At 42.6% G+C, this 20291-nt stretch overlaps 1 protein-coding gene across 3 annotated transcripts in view; it reads right to left on the bottom strand.

The window, feature by feature from the left end:
• The window catches only part of CENPT (centromere protein T), a 595880-nt gene that overhangs the window by 180518 nt on the left and 395071 nt on the right, over window positions 1–20291 (bottom strand). For all 3 annotated transcript variants that reach the window (XM_073605031.1, XM_073605032.1, XM_073605030.1), the window contains one exon: window positions 14841–14983. In XM_073605031.1, coding sequence (XP_073461132.1) covers window positions 14841–14983 — 143 coding nt within the window. The remainder of the gene's footprint in view (window positions 1–14840; window positions 14984–20291) is intronic.

Raw genomic sequence — 20291 nt, 5'->3', positions numbered from 1 at the left:
CTAATTGTAGAAAAGCAAGAATTCTGCCTATGGTATATCTCCGAGGGCGCCAACCTTGGATTCACACCAGGAACATAAGCCTTCCAGACTCTAATATACAGTTCTGGAAGCTGGCTTCCTTGCATTAATCAAGGTAGAGATAACTGACCCGGAAAGCCCACGTTTCTTCAGAATGTGGGTTTCAATAGCCAGGCCGTTAAATTTAGCGTTCGTAAAGTAGGATGGAATATCGGCCCCTGTGAGAGCAGGTCTGGCCTTAGTGGGTGGGACCATGGACCCTCCACTGCCATCTTTACGATTTCTGCGTACCATGACCTTCTGGGCCATGTTAGTGCTACCAAAATTACCGGCTTTCTTTCCAGCTCCTCCTGCAAAGAAGTCGTGGCAGCAACTGAATAGGGAGAATGCATAGATCAGTGAGAACTAATCCCACGGGGTCATCAACACATCTGTTCTGCATGCGAGTGGATTCCTTATCCTGGACACAAGGTTGACCAACTTAATGTTAATCTGGACGCTAGAAGATCTACGTCCGGAGTCCCCCATCTTTGGCAAACAGCCCGAAAAATGATGGGGTGAAGAGACCATTCCCCTGGGAATAACTGCTGGCGACTTAAGTAGTCCGCCTGCCAATTCTCTATTCCCAGAATGAAGACTGCTGATAGGCAAGGAATATTCCTTTCTGCCCATGTTAGAATATGGTTCACCTCTCTCTGCGCTGAGAGACTCTTGGTGCAACCTTGATGATTGATATAGGCCAAAGCCATGGCAATGTCGGATTGGATCCTGACAGGACAATCCCTTAACCTGGAAGTCCAGGCTTTCAGAAGACGCACTGTCCAAATCTCTAGGATGTTGATGGGCAAGGCTCTTTCGGTTTTTGATCACTGTCCTTGGACAGTCGTCTTCTCTAGTACTGGTCCCCAGCCTGAAAGGCTAGCATCTGTCGTTACTACTTTCCAGATAATTGGTCTGAAGGATCTTCCTTTCAGCAGATTTTGGGTTAGTAACCACCAACAAAGACTTTGGGACACTCTTGGGGACAGCCGCATTGGCAAGTCCAAAGCCTGGATCATTTTGTTCAAAGCAGACAGGATACTGTTTTACAACAGTCTCGAATGGAACTGGGCTTAGGGGACTGCTTCGAATGAAGCCACCATCTTTCCTCAACCTCATCCAAAGGCGAATTGAGGGATTTCTTTTCGACCTGACCATCAGCACCAGCTCTCGTATGGAGCTGATTTTTTCTGGAGGCAAGAACACTTTTCTGGGCTGTGTTCTATAATCAAGCCCAAATACTCCAGCTTTCTTAGCGGTTTTAACCACTTGCCGACCGCCTCACGCAGATATACTGCGGCAGAATGGCACAGGCAGGCAAAGTAACGTATAGGGCGATCTCCCCTTCCTTATGCTGCTTAGATTTTATTTTAATTGTGATCACTTTTATCCATTTTTTGTATGGTATTTTTAGAAATAAAAATCCCTGGTTTACCTGCACTATGCAGAAGCTTTTTATTTTTTATTTGCATATTATCCCGATGCAAGAAACTGCCTTCCAGTAGCCCTACTTCCATCACGGGGTCTGGATCAAATCTGTCCCCGGCTTCTCCTTGGAACACATCCTTGAGGTCTATTGGCTGATATCCAGTTGGCGGCCCTTCCTGATGTTTCTTCACCCCACCAGAGAAGTCAAGAAGGGAGACAGAGGTTCCACCGTTCCGGATATCGTTTTCCAGCCTAGGTTTGGCTCCATGCACCATTGACTCCATGTCATATGACAGTGGAGTCCACGTCATCTGGTAAGAGTACCCATCTTATCTTACTTCCTGATGTTTTCATTCTGATGCCCCATATCGAGATGTTGGTTTACAGCTACGGAAGTTCTGTACCCCGTTGTTGACTCAGTCACAGATCCACACCGTGCACCATTGACTTTATTTTCTAGTTTCACATCATTTTTTGGTCCATACCAGTTCCTCTTAATAATTTGAGTTTGGAATCATCCATTTACCATATGTGGACACTTTATACTGTGTTTGTTCATTTCACTTATGGTTTTTGCACATATGCTTTACTGTTCAGTACAGCATCTCTTACTTAATTGTTTCACTACACCCTAACTTCCTATTACTTCTTAGCGCTGCATTTTTTTCCCATTTACGTATAGGTACGTTACTTTCCTCCCGCAGGCAGAGGGTCCGATTGGACCCCCCCGGTGACCGAGGCGGTCGGCATCTGTCCCTGAGCGATCAGAGGTGAGGGGGAGGCCATCCATTCGTGGCCACCCCCTCGCGATCGCTCCCAGCCAATGACAATTTTCCTCTGCTGCTGTATAGTAAACAGCGGCAAAGGAAGCGATATCATCTGTCCTCAGCTCGGTATTTTCCGTTCTGGAGCCGAGCAGAGAAGACATCAAAGTGCACCCCCCCCGTCACAGTGACACCAAGCTGTTTTTTTGTTTTTGTTTTTGATTACAGCATTGGTGTCGGTTTGTGACAGTTAGAAGTGGTAGAGCAGTTAGTGTTAGCCCCCTTTAGGTCTAGGATACCCCCCTAACCCCCCCCTAATAAAGTTTTAACCCCTTGATCACCCCTGTCGCCATTGTCGCTAAGCGATCGTTTTTCTGATCGCTGTATTCGTGTCACTGGTGACGCTAGGTAAATATATAGGTTCGCCGTCAGCGTTTTATAGCGTCAGGGACCCCCATATACTACCTAATAAAGGTTTTAACCCCTTGATATCCCCCTAGTTAACCCTTTCACCAGTGATCACCGTATAACTGTTACGGGTGATGCTGGTTAGTTAGTTTTTTTTTATAGTGTCAGGGCACCCGCCGTTCATTACCTAATAAAGGTTTAGCTCCCTGATAGCCCAGCGGTGATATAACTTAGGTTTTAGGGTCAGATAGGGTCTGCGTCGCCCCAGGCAGCCTCAGGTTAGCGCCAGTAGCGCTAGCACCCACGCACGCACCATACAACTCCCTTAGTGGTATAGTATCTGATCCGATCTATACTAGCGTCCCCAGCAGTTTAGGGTTCCCAAAAACGCAGTGTTAGCGGGATCAGCCCAGATACCTGCTAGCACCTGCGTTTTGCCCTTCCGTCTGGCCCAGCCCATCCCACCCAAGTGCAGTATCGATCGATCACTGTCACTTACAAAACACTAAACACACATAAATGCATCGTTCGCAGAGTCAGGCCTGATCCCTGCGATCGCTAACAGTTTTTTTGGTAACGTTTTGGTGAACTGGCAAGCACCAGCGGCCTAGTACACCCCGGTCGTAGTCAAACCAGAACTGCAGTAACACTTGGTGACGTGGCGAGTCCCATAAGTGCAGTTCAAGCTGGTGAGGTGGCAAGCACAAGTAGTGTCCCGCTGCCACCAAGAAGACAAACACAAGCCCGTCGTGCCCATAATGCCCTTCCTGCTGCATTCGCCAATCCTAATTGGGAACCCACCACTTCTGCAGCGCCCGTACTTCCCCCATTCACATCCCCAACCAAATGCAGTCGGCTGCATGAGAGGCATTTTCTTTATGTCCTCCCGAGTACCCCCACCCAACGAACTGCCCCAAAGAAGATGTCGTGTCTGCAACAAGCGCGGATATAGGCGTGACACCCGCTATTATTGTCCCTCCTGTCCTGACAATCCTGGTCTTTGCATTGGTGAATGTTTTGAACGCTACCATACACTAGTTGAGTATTAGCATAGGGTACAGCATTGCACAGACTAGGCACACTTTCACAGGGTCTCCCAAGATGCCATCGCATTTTGAGAGACCTGAACCTGGAACCGGTTACAGTTATAAAAGTTACAAAAAAAATAGTATTAAAAAAAAAAAAAAAAAATATATTATATATATATATATATATATATATATATATATATATATATAAAAAATAAAACAAAAAAAATAGTTGTCGTTTTATTGTACTCTCTCTATTGTTCTGCTCTTTTTTACTGTATTCTATTATGCATTGTTTTATTGTTATTATGTTTTATCATGCTTGCTTTTCAGGTATGCAATTTTTTTATACTTTACTGTTTACTGTGTTTTATTGTTAACCATTTTTTTGTCTTCAGGTACGCCATTCAGCAGCAGCGCAGATTTACTTATCTTGGCAGCAACAGCGTTTGCTCCCACGATATATAAAGCCGTGACTCCAGCGGAGGTGATATATGCCAAAGCATGGGGGCAGCAGGGGCGGAGGAGCGATTTGCTCCTAACTTTTGGGGCAGATGCCCCCATGCTTCGGCATATATAAATGGTGCATGTATGCCCATCATTAGAAGTGGGTGGATGAAGGGAGGTATTCTAATGGTGGGCATACCCACCGATCAATCTCTTTTTTTTTCATGCAGCCTGTGGGCTGAATGAAAAAAAGATTACAATATATGCCCAACAAAGACCAGCAACGTACTGGTATGTTGCTGGACTTTGAGTGGTTATACCAGAAGGATGCCTGCAGGTTTAGGTATCATAGCGATGTTCCTCCACACACTGCGGGATGTTACCGGCCTGAACAGCTACTTGATCCGATTCACTCTCATGTCATCTACCAATATATACACCTATGAACATCAACTTTTGAGCCACCTTCAGGATTTGCCTGTCGGCCTCAGTGGAGCCTCAAGCATTTAGTTTACGCCCATATTTCTTGGGCTTTTCTTTTATTCTTTTTGAAGAGAACAGCATATATATATATATATATATATATATATATATATATATATATATATATATATATACTCTTGGTGGAGCAAAAAAACCCACTTTTACCTGCTTACATCATCTTCAACACATAGATGTTTGTGCATATTGGAATCAAGAGCATACTGGGCAGACAGACTTTGTCACTGTTTTTAATTTTTAATCACAAATTTTATGGAATGTCAAGTCAGCCAATACAATGTTTAATAACTATTTAAAGCGTACACTACCCCTGAGGAAGAAGTTTAATTGACTCCGAAACGCGTCGGTTTAAATCTGTAAATCTAAAGTGGTAACCTGTAAAGGCTTTTAAAAGTGTATTTAGTTTGTCGCCACTGCACGTTTGTGCACAATTTTAAAGCATGTCATGTTTGGTATCCATGTACTCGGCCTAAGATCATCTTTTTATTTCATCAAGCATTTGGGCAATATAGTGTGTTTTAGTGCATTAAAATTTAAAAAAGTGTGTTTTTCCCCAAAAAATGCGTTTGAAAAATCGCTGCGCAAATACTGTGTATAAAAAAAATGAAACACCCATTTTAAGCCGTAGGGCATTTGCTTTAAAAAAATATATAATGTTTGGGGGTTCAAAGTAATTTTCTTGCAAAAAAAATAATTTTTTCATGTAAACAAAAAGTGTCAGAAAGGGCTTTGTCTTCAAGTGTTTAGAAGAGTGGGTGATGTGTGACATAAGCTTCTAAATGTTGTGCATAAAATGCCAGGACAGTTCCAAACCCCCCAAATGACCCCATTTTGGAAAGTAGACACCCCAAGCTATTTGCTGAGAGGCATGTCGAGTCCATGGAAACTAGTCAGAAGCTTTTTGCAAGGTGCTTCGGCTGACCAACTTTTTAACCACAGGGTCCTATGCATGTGTATTAGCACAAGGCGGGATGCTTGGTGAATGGAGTCTTTCATGGCGTCTATGGCAAAACATAGCGCCTTTGGTAGCTCGTGGGCTCATGGGCCTGTTGTGCAGGGACCTCCTTAAGGGCCTCTTTGAACTGGTCCTGCCAAGGAAAGAGGATTTTAACAGAAATTCCAACTTTTTATCTGTTGGATCCTTAAGCATTTGTGCATGGTCTACTGGACAAGTTAAATTTTTATTGATGCTGGAAATCGCAATGTCAACTGCTGGTACTTTCCATCTTTTTGTGAATTTCTCCTCCATGGGATAGAGGACCGAGAATCTCTTTGGAGGGAGAAAATGCTTACCTGGGTGATCCCATTCAGCATAAATAAGCTTTTCTAGTAATGCATGGAACGGAAATGCATGAAAAGGCTGTAAAGTTTTTAAAGAACCCAAGGAAGAAACCGAACTTTCAGCTGACTCTGTTAGGGATAGCATGAAAGCGGAATGAAGCTTCTGTGTAAGAGTTTGTACCATCAATCTCTCAGATTGCGAGGTTGCATAAGGTTCATCAACTGTTTCTTCCGCAGAGGAAGAATCGGCTTGTTTTTCTACGTGATCGCCTGAGGGCAATACCTCATCCTGTGCCCACTGTTCCATTGGTAAAGGGTTTGAGGCGGGGGAAGGGGATCTAGCACGCTTTCTATCTACTTGGATGGAGAATGCAATTAAAGCTGCTAATCTTCCCTCTAAGCCCTGCAGGGCAGAGGAAAATCATCTTCAGTCACGTATACTGGGGCTGAAGTGTAAGAAGCAGTTGCACCGCCAATAAGTTCCAATGACTCACCCTGGCTTGCCATATCTGGTATCTCCAGAGAGAATGACAGTGTGGAGGCATGACTGGAGTTCCCAGCGCCTGGGGGTGGAATTTTTGGCACCTTTGTGGTAGCTCTGGAAGTTATAATGCTAAGCACAAAAGCAGAGGCACTTTAAGACAAATATACTCTAGTCTAGCATTTGTTGCTAGACTACTGAGCAATAGTCTAGCAACAAATGCTACCATACAGATCAGTCTTTGATGCTGAATAACAATTGTGTTTACAGTACTGGAACCGCCTGTATACACCGCTTACGTGCCCCAGCACTCCTGTGTACTATGTGACAGTCTCTTCACTTCAGCTGCTCTGTTAGAGACTGTTTATAAGAGCGTCGGCTTTATAGAAGAGACTTCAAGTGTGAGCCTGATTAGCTTCCCAGTGTGTGCGCCGTGTGCTCCACGAGGACGCTGAGTCCTGCAAATGGCGCTGCCTGCCTTAGACCACACCCTTTCAGTGACCCGCCCTCCTCCTTTCAAATGAACCTTAGCCCGCGCACGGCATTCGGATCTGTAATGCAGACCCGAAGGAGAGGAGGATGCATCCACCATCTGGCGCTCCTGGCAGGTCTCACATTGCATGGGCGCAACAAGGTTTCAACAGTCAGGTAAAAAACATAAAATAATTGTGAAACGGGGCCTATTCTCACACAGAACAAGCGCTTTAGGGGTAATGAAACACACAGATTGAACCTGACGACCAAAATAAATGGCAAAAGCTGCTGCCTAAAGAAACTCTTTTTAAAAAAAGAGTCAAAATACAATAAAAATAATAAAGTCTGATGGACCCGGGCAGCGCTTTTAAATATGACTAATCATAAAACATGAGCAATCAATTCAATATATGTTCGTTCAATGAAGTCCGTACACCAATATGAATCCGTAAAAAAAAAAATGATAAAAGCACGTTGTGTCATTATTTGTTGTAGAGAAACGACAAGTCCATTGGGATCATTTATATAAATAACACTTGAAATGAAGAGTTGCTGTCACCAGAGGAAAGCCCACATCACATGTGCACAAAGAGGGGGGTGTGCAGGAAAACCCCCTCTTGAAAAAAAACTCTTACCAGATAAGAGTGCATGCATGTCTTTCAACTCAGTGGAACCTCTCTACCGGTATCTTCCTTCCTTTGTCCAAAGCGAGACAGCACTCAGATCTTTCAATTAGTCAAAATGAAAAAGAGGAATCGGACATATCGTAATCTCGTTTACAAGAATTTTAGTTACCATTAAAAAACGAAGAGAGAAAACCCCCCCTACAAGATGTACACTTACAAGAACTAGCATATAATGCAGCAGTGTTCACAAAATAACATCGGATAGCATCAGGTTCCCACAGCGTCTCCTACAGCTCCCGGCATATATCACCTACGGGGATCAGTGCTGTTTATCCCTGAGCTTACTGATGTGTCTACGTACATTGTGTGGCTCTACCCTGACGCGTTTTGTCATTCATTAATTCATCGGAGGGTGGAGTCACACTGCGCTCTCACTTTTATGCAACTGGGACCAGCTAACCAATATTAACCATTTAGGTGTTTGAACTTCATCATCCACTTATTCCGTGGTATGACGACAGGTTCAATAGGAACCAACTAGTTGCTGCTAAACTATTGGACTGCTTAAGGATTATCGTCCACTTATTCAGCGGTAGAGTTGAGCTGTAGAGTTGCAACCATTTATACCTTTCCAAAGGTGCATAAAAATCCGACAACCCCACCAGCAGGTCCGTCCAATAGTTAATTGCATTGGATCGGTAACTGCAAGGCTGGGACAGTACCTTAATATGTTTTTACAGGCAAGTGTTTTACGAACGAAGGCTTATCTAAAGGACACAAAGAACCTTTTACAAATGATCAGCCAAATTGATTTAACAGACAAAGAAGAAGTGTATCTGGTAACAGCAGATGTTTCTTCATTATATAGCATAATTCAACATGATGACGCTCTGCTGGCCCTCATTTGGGCATTATGTCAGAGGGATGATATTCCTTTTGAACAGAAAGTTTTTCTGAGACAGGCGTTAGAATTTTGCCTGTCTCACAACTACTTTTGGTATGAACACCAGTTCTACTCACAAAAGATGGGTGTTAAGCAAGAGTGAAAAAGTGCAGCGCTATATTTCAATAGAAAGTGCATATATATATATATATATATATATATATATATATATATATATGACATACAAATATCTCTATGTGGGAGTATGTACGTGTAAGTGACAACTCTTAACAAAAAAAAAATAAACAAAATAAACTCAATATAAATGTGCTATCGTGAACTGATGTGCCAATCTCAAAGAATTTTATATCCTCAAAAATTATCTTAATACAAAAGTGACCAATAAACTTGGATGGGATCCAACTATCTTCATATAGGGATAGGAAACAAAACAAGTCTTAAATCAGTCTCTCAGGTTATAACCATTCAATGATATGTGAAAGCGATCTCAAACAGGTGTGTGTAGATCTTATCTTGTTAAATACTTATTCAAAAATCATGGAGGTTCCTCTTGCATTCAAATTTGCGAGATGTACATAAATTGCCCTTACCAGAACTGGTGGACTCACAGGCCTTTGGCGGTGAGTCATGCAGGCTTTTACCGTATACACGGTATAGAGATGTCTCCTGTCCTGGGGATGGCTGAGATGTATCACACCACTCTGAATTCTCCTGGATGGGGCCTCGTCCTTCCGGCAGGAATCCCGTAGTCCCCTAGAGTCCTCCACCGGATATCGCTCACTTGGTAGTCCCCATAAATAGTGACAAAAAGGACAAAAAGCTTCCACATGGTGTAAAATCCCGGGTAAATGGAAATTTTATTTTAAAAAATTTTCCAAATAACAAACAAGTTAAAAAAATTTTTTTTTCTCAAATGGATAAAAAATCTGGCGCGGTAAATTATGATGGCTGTGGTAGCGTCACAGATGTTTCTTCATTATATAGCATAATTCAACATGATGATGCTCTGCTGGCCCTCATTTGGGCATTATGTCAGAGGGATGATATTCCTTTTGAACAGAAAGTTTTTCTGAGACAGGCGTTAGACTTTTGCCTGTCTCACGACTACTTTTGGTACGAACACCAGTTCTACTCACAAAAGATGGGTGTTGCCATGGGGGCCAAGTTTGCCCCCAGCCTGGCAAACCTCTTTATGGGCAAGTGGGAGGACAAGTCGGTATTTTCAAAACAGAGAGATCACCTTCTCTTTTACAGGAGGTATATTGATGACCTCCTGTTTATATGGGAAGAAAGTGAAAGCTCACTACATGAGTTCATGATCGAACTTAATTCCAATAAAAACAACATTGTACTGGATTATGAGTTCAGCAAAGATCAAATACATTTTTTGGACGTGAACATTATTAGACAAGGAGGCAGTTTAATCACTTCTGTCTATTTTAAACCAACGGACAGGAATAGTTATCTCCCTCTCACTAGTGGTCATCATCCACACTGGCTAAAAAGCATACCAAGAGACCAAATAATGAGAATTAGGAGAAACTGTACATTGGATGCTGACTATCAATCACAATCTGAAATAATTAAAAGGAGATTTATGCAAAAAGGTTATAATGAGTTGGAGCTTAACAAAATCATTACCTCTGTTGGCAATATCCCACGAGAATCATGCCTGGAAGATAGGCCACATGTGGGGAATTCTAAACATGAATGGGGTTTTATCTCCAATTTTCATGTACAATATAGGGAAATCGAGAATATTTTCAAACAACACTGCAACATATTACGCATGGACAAAGTGTTGAACCAATCCCTTCCAAAAAATCCTTCTTTTATATATAGGAAGGCTCCCAACCTTGGAGATATGGTCGTTAAGAAAGTCCTCGATCCACGAGTAAGACCAGTGATGTTTTGGGACCGTGCAGGCTTTCATGCCTGTAGAAGGTGCCAAATTTGTGCTAAATCCAACCAATCCGAGGTATGACTGAGTTTATCTCAACAGGTAATAATACGAGTTTTAAAATTAAGAAGTTCATAACATGCAGTACTCCGCATGTCGTGTACTTTTGCAATGCCCATGCAAGTTAATGTATGTCGGTTGCACAAAAAGGTCCCTCAAAAAATGTATCTCAGAGCACATCCACAATATAGAAATTGGTTTTAAATATCATGGGGTCTCTTTGCATTTTAAAACGCATCATAACCAGGACCCCTCCGGTTTAAAATTTTGGGGGATTGATAGAATCCACCCCAACTGGAGAGGTTCTAATTTGGTATGAGAAATATCTAAAAGAGAATCCCGTTGGATATATTTGATGAATACATTGACCCCTGGCGGCTTAAATGTAGAATTAGATGTCAATTGTTTCATCAGCGACTCTTAAAACAATGACAATTTTAGGTCGCATTTTTACAATATATCTCCATTACTTTTGTTATCACACACACATTCCGATTCATTCACCTGGACTGATCAGGAATGGCTGAATTGAAATTGATATCAGTGGGTTATGCGATGCGATTTCGGGCAATATAGTCACTTACCTGTTGGAAGTTTGTCCTCTAATGTTTGCTTATGTAGATTTCAGCGTGAATTATTGTTCAGCTTGGGTTAATGGGAGTCGTTTTACGTTCCCTTTGTTTACATGTCACTTTTTTTAGCTACCACCTTTTATATACTATTCTGCACACCATCCTTTTTTACATACCGCCTTTTAATACCATGTTTATTTACAGTTATTTTTTGAGGTTTATGCATATACTAAGTTTGTTTATTGTTCTATTGGATTTGATTAGATTTTACACACAGGATTTTATATTGGGTTGCCAATTGTCAGTCTTACCTGTACTATTTATACGGTGTTGCAATGAAAAGCCGTTTTTTATGTAATAGCATTGTATTATTAATACTGATAATCCCTCTAATGGCAGGAATAATGAGAAGTGATCTATCTTGGTAATGCAGGAGCAAGTATCTTTTTTGCTTTTAGCAGGATTGCAAGCATATCCTTAGGTTTTCACCTATATCCAGCTTTGGGTCCGCTGAAACATGTTCAGCGGAACACTGCCCGCTGAATGGATTGGATCGACCGATATCGGCGCATGTGGGTGAGCCGCGCTGTGGTGCACAGTGCAGGCTTTCCCGCCGCTTCTAGGTCGGCGATAGGCTCCATGGATCCTGCGATCGTACCGCTGAATGAGTGGACGATAATCCTTAAGCAGTCCAATAGTTTAGCAACAACTAGTTGGTTCCTATTGAACCTGTCGTCATGCCGCGGAATAAGTGGATGAGGTTCAAGCACCTAAATGGTTAATACTGGCTAGCTGGTCCCAGATGCATAAAAGAGTGAGAGCGCCGCGTGACTCCACCCTCCGATGTCATGAATGACAAAACGTGTCAGGGTGGAGCCACACGACGTACGTAGACACATCAGTAAGCTCAAGGAAAGACAGCACTGATCCCGTAGGCGATATATGCCAGGAGCGGTAGGAGACACTGTGGGAATCTGATGTTATCCGATGTTATTTTGTCAACACTAATACATTATATGCTAATTCTTGTAAGTGTACATCTTGAAGGGGGGTTTTCTCTCTTCGTTTAATGGTAAATAAAATTCTTGTAAACGAGATTACGCTATGTCCGATTCCTCTTTTTCATTTTGACTAATTGAACGATCTGAGTGCTGTCTCGCTTTGGACAAAGGAAGGAAGATACCGGTAGAGATATTCCACTGATTTGAGAGACATACATGCAAAGATTAAGCTCTTATCTGGTAAGAGTTTTTTCAAGAGGGGGTTTTCCTGCACACCTCCCTCTTTATTTGTGCACGTGTGATGTGGGTTTTCCTCTGGTTACAGCAACTCTTCATTTAAAGCGTTCTTTATATAAATGATCCCAATGGACTCGCCGTTTCTCTACAACAATTAATGACACAACTTTGTGCTTTTATCATTTTTTTATGGATTCATATTGGTGTACGGACTTAATTGAATGAACATATATTGAATTGATTGCTCATGTTTTATGATTAGTCATATTTAAAAGCGCTGCCCGAGTCCAGAAGACTTTTTTTATTATTTTTAGGTAAAAAAAACATAGTAAAAATGTTTAAGAACTTTTTTAAAACCTCATCAACACTGCTGCCTGGCTGCTAAACCCCCCAAACTACGAGAAAAATAGATATCTATATCTATAGATATAATAAGCCGCCCCAGAGAAATTTATTAAGCAGTTGAGGCTTATAATCTGTTATAAGTGTAAATCAGTTTAGCGCTGGCATTTTGCCAACTATTCAGACATGCAACACTACCAAATGTAGGATGTAGTACAGCTTTACCTAATAAAAAATGCTGTACCCCCAGCTCCTTAGTTTCCCCAATTGGGGGGGGGGGGGGACATTTTGTTCAATTACAAACCCTCTGCTACTGGGACACACACACACTGTTGTAGCTGGACACAGAGCTGCTGACAAGCAACGTAACAAGGTATCTTTACTCCCTCTAGAGGAGATTTTAAGGCATTACAATGTTTTCATATGGAAGAGAAAAAAGGGCATAGGTGAACTTTGCAGTTCCTAAGCTTCTTCCCTTACCTTTTCCTCGCTGCAGGATACTGCTTAAATAGACAGATCCAAACTTCATCCATCGTGGCGGGCAGTACTAGTAAACCTTCAAAGACCGGGTCCCTCTTATAGGGGTTCCACTCCTTTGGACCTGTATAGCACCCCTCAGGATCAACTTTAGGTAATGTAGCATGACCAAAAAAAGTCCTGGTTCCTGGGGTCCAGCCCTCGAAAGAGGCTTACAGGCAAAACCTTGTTCTATGCGAGGCCCGGGTACCATCCTGTGGCCTCAGTGCTTGGATGGATCCGGTCAATGGAGGAATTTAAATCCAGCATGGATCCCTCCTGGAGCTTCTCAGAGCACATCTTCACTTGTGAATAACGCCTTAGACACCGGTGAAAAAACTGAGGTACTCCTGAAAGGAGGAGGGGTTCTATAGAGGAGTGAACTTCCTGTATTGGGTATACCAATGTCAACACCTGAAGGTGGTCCATAACCCATTAAGTTATTACTTAGGCTCTGTGTCCCATGATGTACGCTAAAGAAATAGAAGTGTTCATTTCTCTATAACCTTTAACCTCAAACTGCTTTTGTGCTAAGCACTATGGTGTGTCTTGTAGGATACATTGTAGTGTATACTACAAGACATGCATAGCCAGGAACCAGTATGTAAAAGGTACAGGGAAACCCCATCTTACCTAGTCCAAGGTACTGTTCAGGGACCATGCTTCACTCATCACAGTGGGCATACCCCAGGAAAGGGTCTTCAGGGTTTGGGTGCAATAGGAATGGATTATGGCCCTGGACCTGTATAGCACCATGTGGCCAACTACCTCCTTGCACCAAAGAAAAACAACAAATACAGGATTAAGCTCCCAAAGCAAACATTACAGGCCAGCCCCCCTATTGCAAGATTGCAAGGCCCCGGTACAATTCCCAAGATGTACTGTATATCGAGGGTAAATGACCTGTGAACCATAAGGCAGTCAGATCTTAATAAAAGTGTGAGTCAAAGATTACAAAGGAAAATCAAAAAATAGTGAACAGGTTATATATTAAAAAAAAAATTTTACCCACAAAAGAAGAGGTCCATCACCTAAAGACACTGACAAAAAAAAAAATGGAGGCTTATGGAATGGGTGAGGTTATACTCTAGGGTCCATTCCCAGCAAAGCTTTGCCTACATACTGTACATACACCTGAAGAAGGTGGCATATAACCCGTGATCTAAGAATAGAGTTCTGTAATAAATAATTAAGATTATAATGTTTCCATCTGGTTTTCACCCCATCTCTCACAGTGACTGTGGCAGGGTGCACATTTCTGACTCATGGATCTCAAAACTTGGTCAGAACAGCTAAGGTACCCTTTTAAATATTAGGCCTGCAATTGTGAGTAAGATAACAGGCTTCTGGCAAAAAAGGCAACATCACTGTGCTCTACCACTGGGGGATGATGCCCAAGTTTTACATCTGGGTGGAAAACGTCTCTCCCAGCTCAGAGGAAAAATATATCTGCCCCATTTGATCTTCCACCTTTACAGCTTTCCTGGAACCATATTACCCAATCACAAGAGAACTGTGGGTTGCTTTACACTCCACAAAGCAAGCAAGGCATGGGACAGTGGAGTGTTGAATTCAGACTGTGGTGTTTCCCAAGCTGAGGACTATAATCTATGGATTTGGCACATGGCCAAGATGCACAAAGGTGGATTTATAACCCTTATGCTGATATCCCTGCATATTTTTTTATGGTTTTTGATAAAAGTTCTCACAATACATAAACACAGATTAGCACACACCTTGTTCTTAGCAAATGGATATGAAAATGCTGACATAAAAACTAACATAGCAAAATAAAAAATAACAAACTCCTTGCCTTTTATGAGACGATACTTGTCTTCAACGCCTTGTTCAAAGTCACCTAAAGAAACAAGGAATGCTTTGTTTGGCTTTCGGAGTAAGGCTCTCTTGTATGTGGATTGTGGATCAATAGAAACATCAAAGTGATCATGAAAAGACCTAAACATAAATATTAAAAATATCAAAGTGTTAGTGATATGAAGAAGCAATTAATTACAAAAAGAACAAAAACACAATTTTAATAAGAGACATAACTGAGCAATTTTGGACTTGCCTGCAAATTACATAGCTTGGAGTACAGTACAGGACACAGGCAAATATTAATAGACCCTGGGTTATAGGCTTGTGTCTTCCGGTGATTTGACACCGACAAACCCCATTCTGTGAGTCCTCAGTTTTGTAGCAAGCAATGCAGAGCAACCAAGGAATGGAAAGGAGGGTGGTCTGTGTCCTGTACTGTACTCCAAAATATGTACAGTAATTTGCAGACAGGTATTAATTCCCCTTGTTTTAATCGTACAGTAGAGAGCACAGGTAAAGTATTCATACACCCTGAGACAAACCCAAGCAATTAATTAGCAAAACAATGGGGCAAACAGAACTGTGCCAAAAAGACTAACAAGATTCCACAGACCCAACTTCAGAGTGCCGCTGCAAGGACCTTGCAGCTGAAATCTGCACAAATGGATTTCCACCTGGTAGAACTTCGAAAAGTATGAACAGATAAAGTAGTGGCTTAGAAATCGAGGCAACAGAGTTTCAATGCTGGAATGCCAGGAAACGCCCACCAATATGGTGGATTGGGTCCATAAAAGCGCAGGAGGCAGATTGTCCCTGAGAGGGTAAGCTCTAGAGTTCAGATTCCTTATCCATTGAGCGATAGTGGACTTGGGAGACACTTAAGGCTCTGACTATGTCCAGATAATGAAGAGAAAAATTAACTTTGGGTGCTTGGAGCAGGGCATAAGGATGGAAAATTGTTTTCATTAAGGTGGAAGACTGATAACATCTTAGGAAGAAAGGAAGTTTATTGGGTGTATAACTACCTTGTCCCAGTGAAAGATAAAGAAAAGCTCTTTACAAGACAGAGCTGACAACTGACATTTCTGACATATGTGATAGCTATAAAAAAAACCTCTTTGCAGGAGAATTCATTTAAGAGGATTTGCCTGATGTTTTCAAATGGTGATTTTTTTCAGGGGAACCAAGTTGAGAGCCCAAGGAAGCAGAGGGCTTGATTCCAGATACACCATGAATACAGTTATTGCCAAGGGAGAGGGAAGATCAGGGTTTAAAAACAATAAAATACACAAAACCTGTCCTTTCAGCATGCTCAAGGCCAAGTTCTGGCCAAGACCTGATTGTATTAAGGCCAATATGTGATGCACACTCTGATTAAAGTTCCTGTGTTCACACCAGGCAAGGAAGAATTTCCAAGTACGACAATACACCTTTCTGGATGTGGCTTTTCTTGCTTTTAGCAAGGTAGGAATAGCAGACTCAGAGACCCATGTACCTCTCAAAGTGATTGTAAAAGGTTAGTTTTTTTTTTCTCTAAATAAACATGTTATACTTACCTGCTTTGTACAATGGTATTGCACAGAGAGGCCCTAGACCTCTTCTGGGGTCCCCTGTTGGCGCTCTTAGCTCCTCTCTTCCGAGTGCCATTTGCTATGGTGGCGCTTGTGGGGGCTTGCTCCCAAGCTGGGCCGTGTATGTCTATAGACATACACAGCAAGTCTCAGCCCCATCCCCAGCTCCCTCCTCGTAGGATTTGATTGATAGCAGCAGGAGCCAATGGCAAGTCATGGAAGGTTTTTACTTTAAAGCAGATAACGCATTAAGGTAAAAAAAACCTTCAACCTTTACAACCACTTTAAGACCTGGGCTTCAACAGCCATGAGCAGCAAAATGAAATAGAGGGCTCTGAGACAGGTCTCGTCTGTTTGGAAAAGGCCAGGGGTCATCTTCTAGTAGTCTGAGGATGTCTTTACCATGAAGACTTTGTACGTCTTAAAATGTCTATACCAGTTTCTTCTGGGCCAGTCTGGTGTAATGAGAATCACTATTTTTTCTCTCGTGGAGCAGTTGAGGTAGAACTTGCACTGGGGTAGAGGAAAATCATAGATTAGCCTGAACTGAGACCAAGGAATTATCAAAGCATCCAAACCCAGTGCTAGAGGGTCCTTAGTCTTGGCCACAAACAGAGGTAGCTTGTTGTTAAACCTGGAAGCTGGAATGTTTACAAGTGGATCCCCCTCCCCATTTCTGACATAGCAGATTGAGGATGGCTGGATGAAAGGTCAATTCCACTTGATCCAAGTGATGGTAGCTGATAAGTCTGCTTTCCAATTGTCCACTCCTGAGATGTAGACCACAGAGATGTCTGGATATCAAGTCTCTGTCCTTGAGATTATCATGGCATGCTTATTTCAAGGCTGCAAGACTCCTGGTAACCCCTGATGGTCGATGTAGGTCAGGACTGTGGCATTGTCTGACTGTACCTTGACTGGGAGTCCTTGCAGAGGGAGGGTCCAGTCTTGCTGAGCCTACCTTATTGCTCTGAGCTCCAGGATGTTGATGGTAAGCTTGGCATCCACAGCTGACCATATTTCCTGAACCGTGAGGGACTGGAACACTCCTACCCAGCTTGACAGACTGGCATTAGCTATTATCACTTTCTAGTGATAATGAAGGCAGGACTTTCCTATTGTTAAGGCTGTGATAGAGATCCATCAAGTTAGGAAATGCCTTGCTTGGCTAGACAGGAGACAGAATAGGTCTGCAAAGCACCAATGAGGATAAATTGGGATATGAAAATAGACATCTTGAATGCCTTCAGATGGCAGGTATTTACCTCGTCTCAGAGAGTCATTAACTGAACTTGCAAGTTCCATGCAAAGTTTTTGAATTTGAAGGTCTTGATGGCTTTTAAGTCCAGAATATGACAAACACCCCCCTGTTGGACTTTGGTACTTGTGATGGTACTGCCACAACTTCTCCAGACACTAGATGGTTCAGGGCATTCTAAAAGTCTGACTGTCCTTGGTTGATTTGAGAGAATAAAGGGGTGAGAGGATAGCGTTTAGGATCTATTTTGTACCCCTTTGAAACCACTGATTGAACACACAGGTATGGTACACCTGTGACCTAGAGAGGGGCAAACTAAAACAGACATCTCCCTCACACTTACAAGACAGAGCCAACAACTGACTTGTCTGACAGAGTAAGGGTGCTGCTTCTTTGGGAAAAGGCTTTGAAGAAGGCTTGCTGGGTTTGTGTGGCTGAAGTCAGGACCGAATTTTGGTTTATTAGTTGAAGCCAGAGTAGTACAGTTAAGTGCTCTGTGTTTTGGGGAGGTAGAGGCTCCTGAGAAGAGGGGTTTTAGAACCTTCCCTCCTGTGAGATGTTTTCTGAATTTGACAATTGCCTCTCCTAAAAAGACATTTGCCTTAAGAAGATATACTTGTAAGGCGCTTTTAACAGGTAACTTCAGCTGTCCAGGCTTTGAGCCACAAGATTCTGTACATGAGAATGGAGATTAGGGACAATGTGAAAATTTGTCTCATCACACTTCTAGGGCATCTACACAAAAAAAAAGCATAACAGAAGGTAAATGCTTTAAACACTCTGTTAAGGCATAGTTCTAAAATACAGGATCATGTTGGTTGTTCATTGGTCAAGTTTGTGGCAGGTTGACACACTAATTGCAGCAAGAACTGGTTGGAGCGCTGGACCTTTAAACTTCCTATCTGCTAAATCTTTAAAGTGGGTTTTAGGCAAGACATTTTTTTACCTTAATGCATTCCCTGCATAAAATATGTCTCAGTATGTGTAAAACCCTATCACCTCTCTATATGCTTTTTTGAGTCCTATCTCAATCAGAGCAGTGTCCTTCCGCAGCCAACGCTGCACTTTTTCCCCCTTCACTTAGGTCGATGGCTATTGCTGTCATTCAAATCCTGAGAGGAGGGAGAAGGGGCCGAGGCCAAGCTGTGCTGTCTATGTCTATAGATGTACACAGCCCAGCTCGGGAGTGAGCCTGCAGGTATGCCCCGTAGCAAGTGGCTTGCGACGGACACACACACAGAAAGGAAGAGCTGGGAGCACTGACGGGGAACCCCAGTAGAGGAGGAAGAGTTTGGGGCTGCTTTGTGCTAATACCAGAAATTTTTGGAAAAGATTTTGAGAGGAATAAAAACTTTTTCAGGAGAGATCTAATCGTCATAGATTGCCCGTTCTATTTGTTATCAATGGAGAGTATCTTTGTAGATTTTGCAGGTCTCTTTGTACCCAAAAGGGGCATGGCGAGAGAGAGAGGAGAATCAGGTTCTACAATGTCAAGGCTTCTGTGCATAGCAGCAGAGTGTTTATTCACATGAGCAAGCATGTTGCTTTAAGCTCCCTCTTCAGGTATAAAAATGTGGGGGGGAGGGGGTTCTTTAATGCTATTCTATCCTGCTTATCTACTACAGTATGTGTTTATTCTGCATCTGGTGGTGAGGGGGTGTGGCATTTTGTCACCCTGGACATGGCTGTATTAAAGCCATTAGCTGCCCAAGCAAGCCTATTGTTGCATGCCTGAAATAGAACTAGAATTGGATGCAGAGACTGCTGTTAATATCAGTTTCTGCTGCAGTACAAGGGAAGCATTGTCATTCTAAAGTTAAGTGTTGTGCTGACCTTCAGAAGAACAAATATTAACCAGAGGCTTTGCCGTGGCTCCTTTTTGCCTTGTCACCACCATAGCTATGGGTGATGGTATTCTCGTGTGGAGTACTCTAGGAGTAGGATGCGGATCACAGAGTAATCCTGTCCAGAAAGAGTACACAGCAAAGTCATCATAGTGAAAGGGTGGAGAAGGCAACTAACTACTTTATAAGGGCTCTAGGTGGAAGTGGTGGCAAAGTGTGTGACCAGTGGTGTGATTTAACACCTGAGGTTCTCTCTGGCTGAGTTTCATTGCCAAGTTTGAAGACTTTACACTGTAAAGCGAATACTTTCCAAATATAGTGCAATTTACAGTAACAATTAGAAATAGGGGGTGACCCTGTCTTACCTGTCTATGATGCTAAACTGTATATAAAATCCAGGCTTCACACATCTAGGTGGGTATATCCCCACCCACCTAGGTGGGTATATCCCCAAAGGGGTCTTAAGTGTCTGGGTTCTACAGGGGTAGACCACGGCCCTTGACCTGTATAGCACCCTGTGGCTGACTACATGTGTTACACTAAGTGCCAAGGTGAGCACCAATGCAAGATCCAGTGTAGGGGAGGGTTAAAACCTGTCAGATTTTGTGTGTCCCATTGTGGCGGTTTCCCTTCACTTTCAGCCCCATAGCCAAACAGGAAGTGGCAGGAAATTCCTGCAAATTAAGCAAATTTCTTGGGGACCAGAACTAGTGTCCCTAGTGGAAGATTTTCCCTCTATTACTTTTCTGGGGACAACCCAAAATTTAGGATTT

This window comes from Aquarana catesbeiana, linkage group LG11 (assembly GCF_042186555.1).
Source record: "Aquarana catesbeiana isolate 2022-GZ linkage group LG11, ASM4218655v1, whole genome shotgun sequence".
Lineage (NCBI taxonomy): Eukaryota > Metazoa > Chordata > Amphibia > Anura > Ranidae > Aquarana > Aquarana catesbeiana.
The sequence above is the reverse complement of the archived record's forward strand: the minus strand, read 5'-3'. Positions and strand labels throughout refer to the sequence as shown.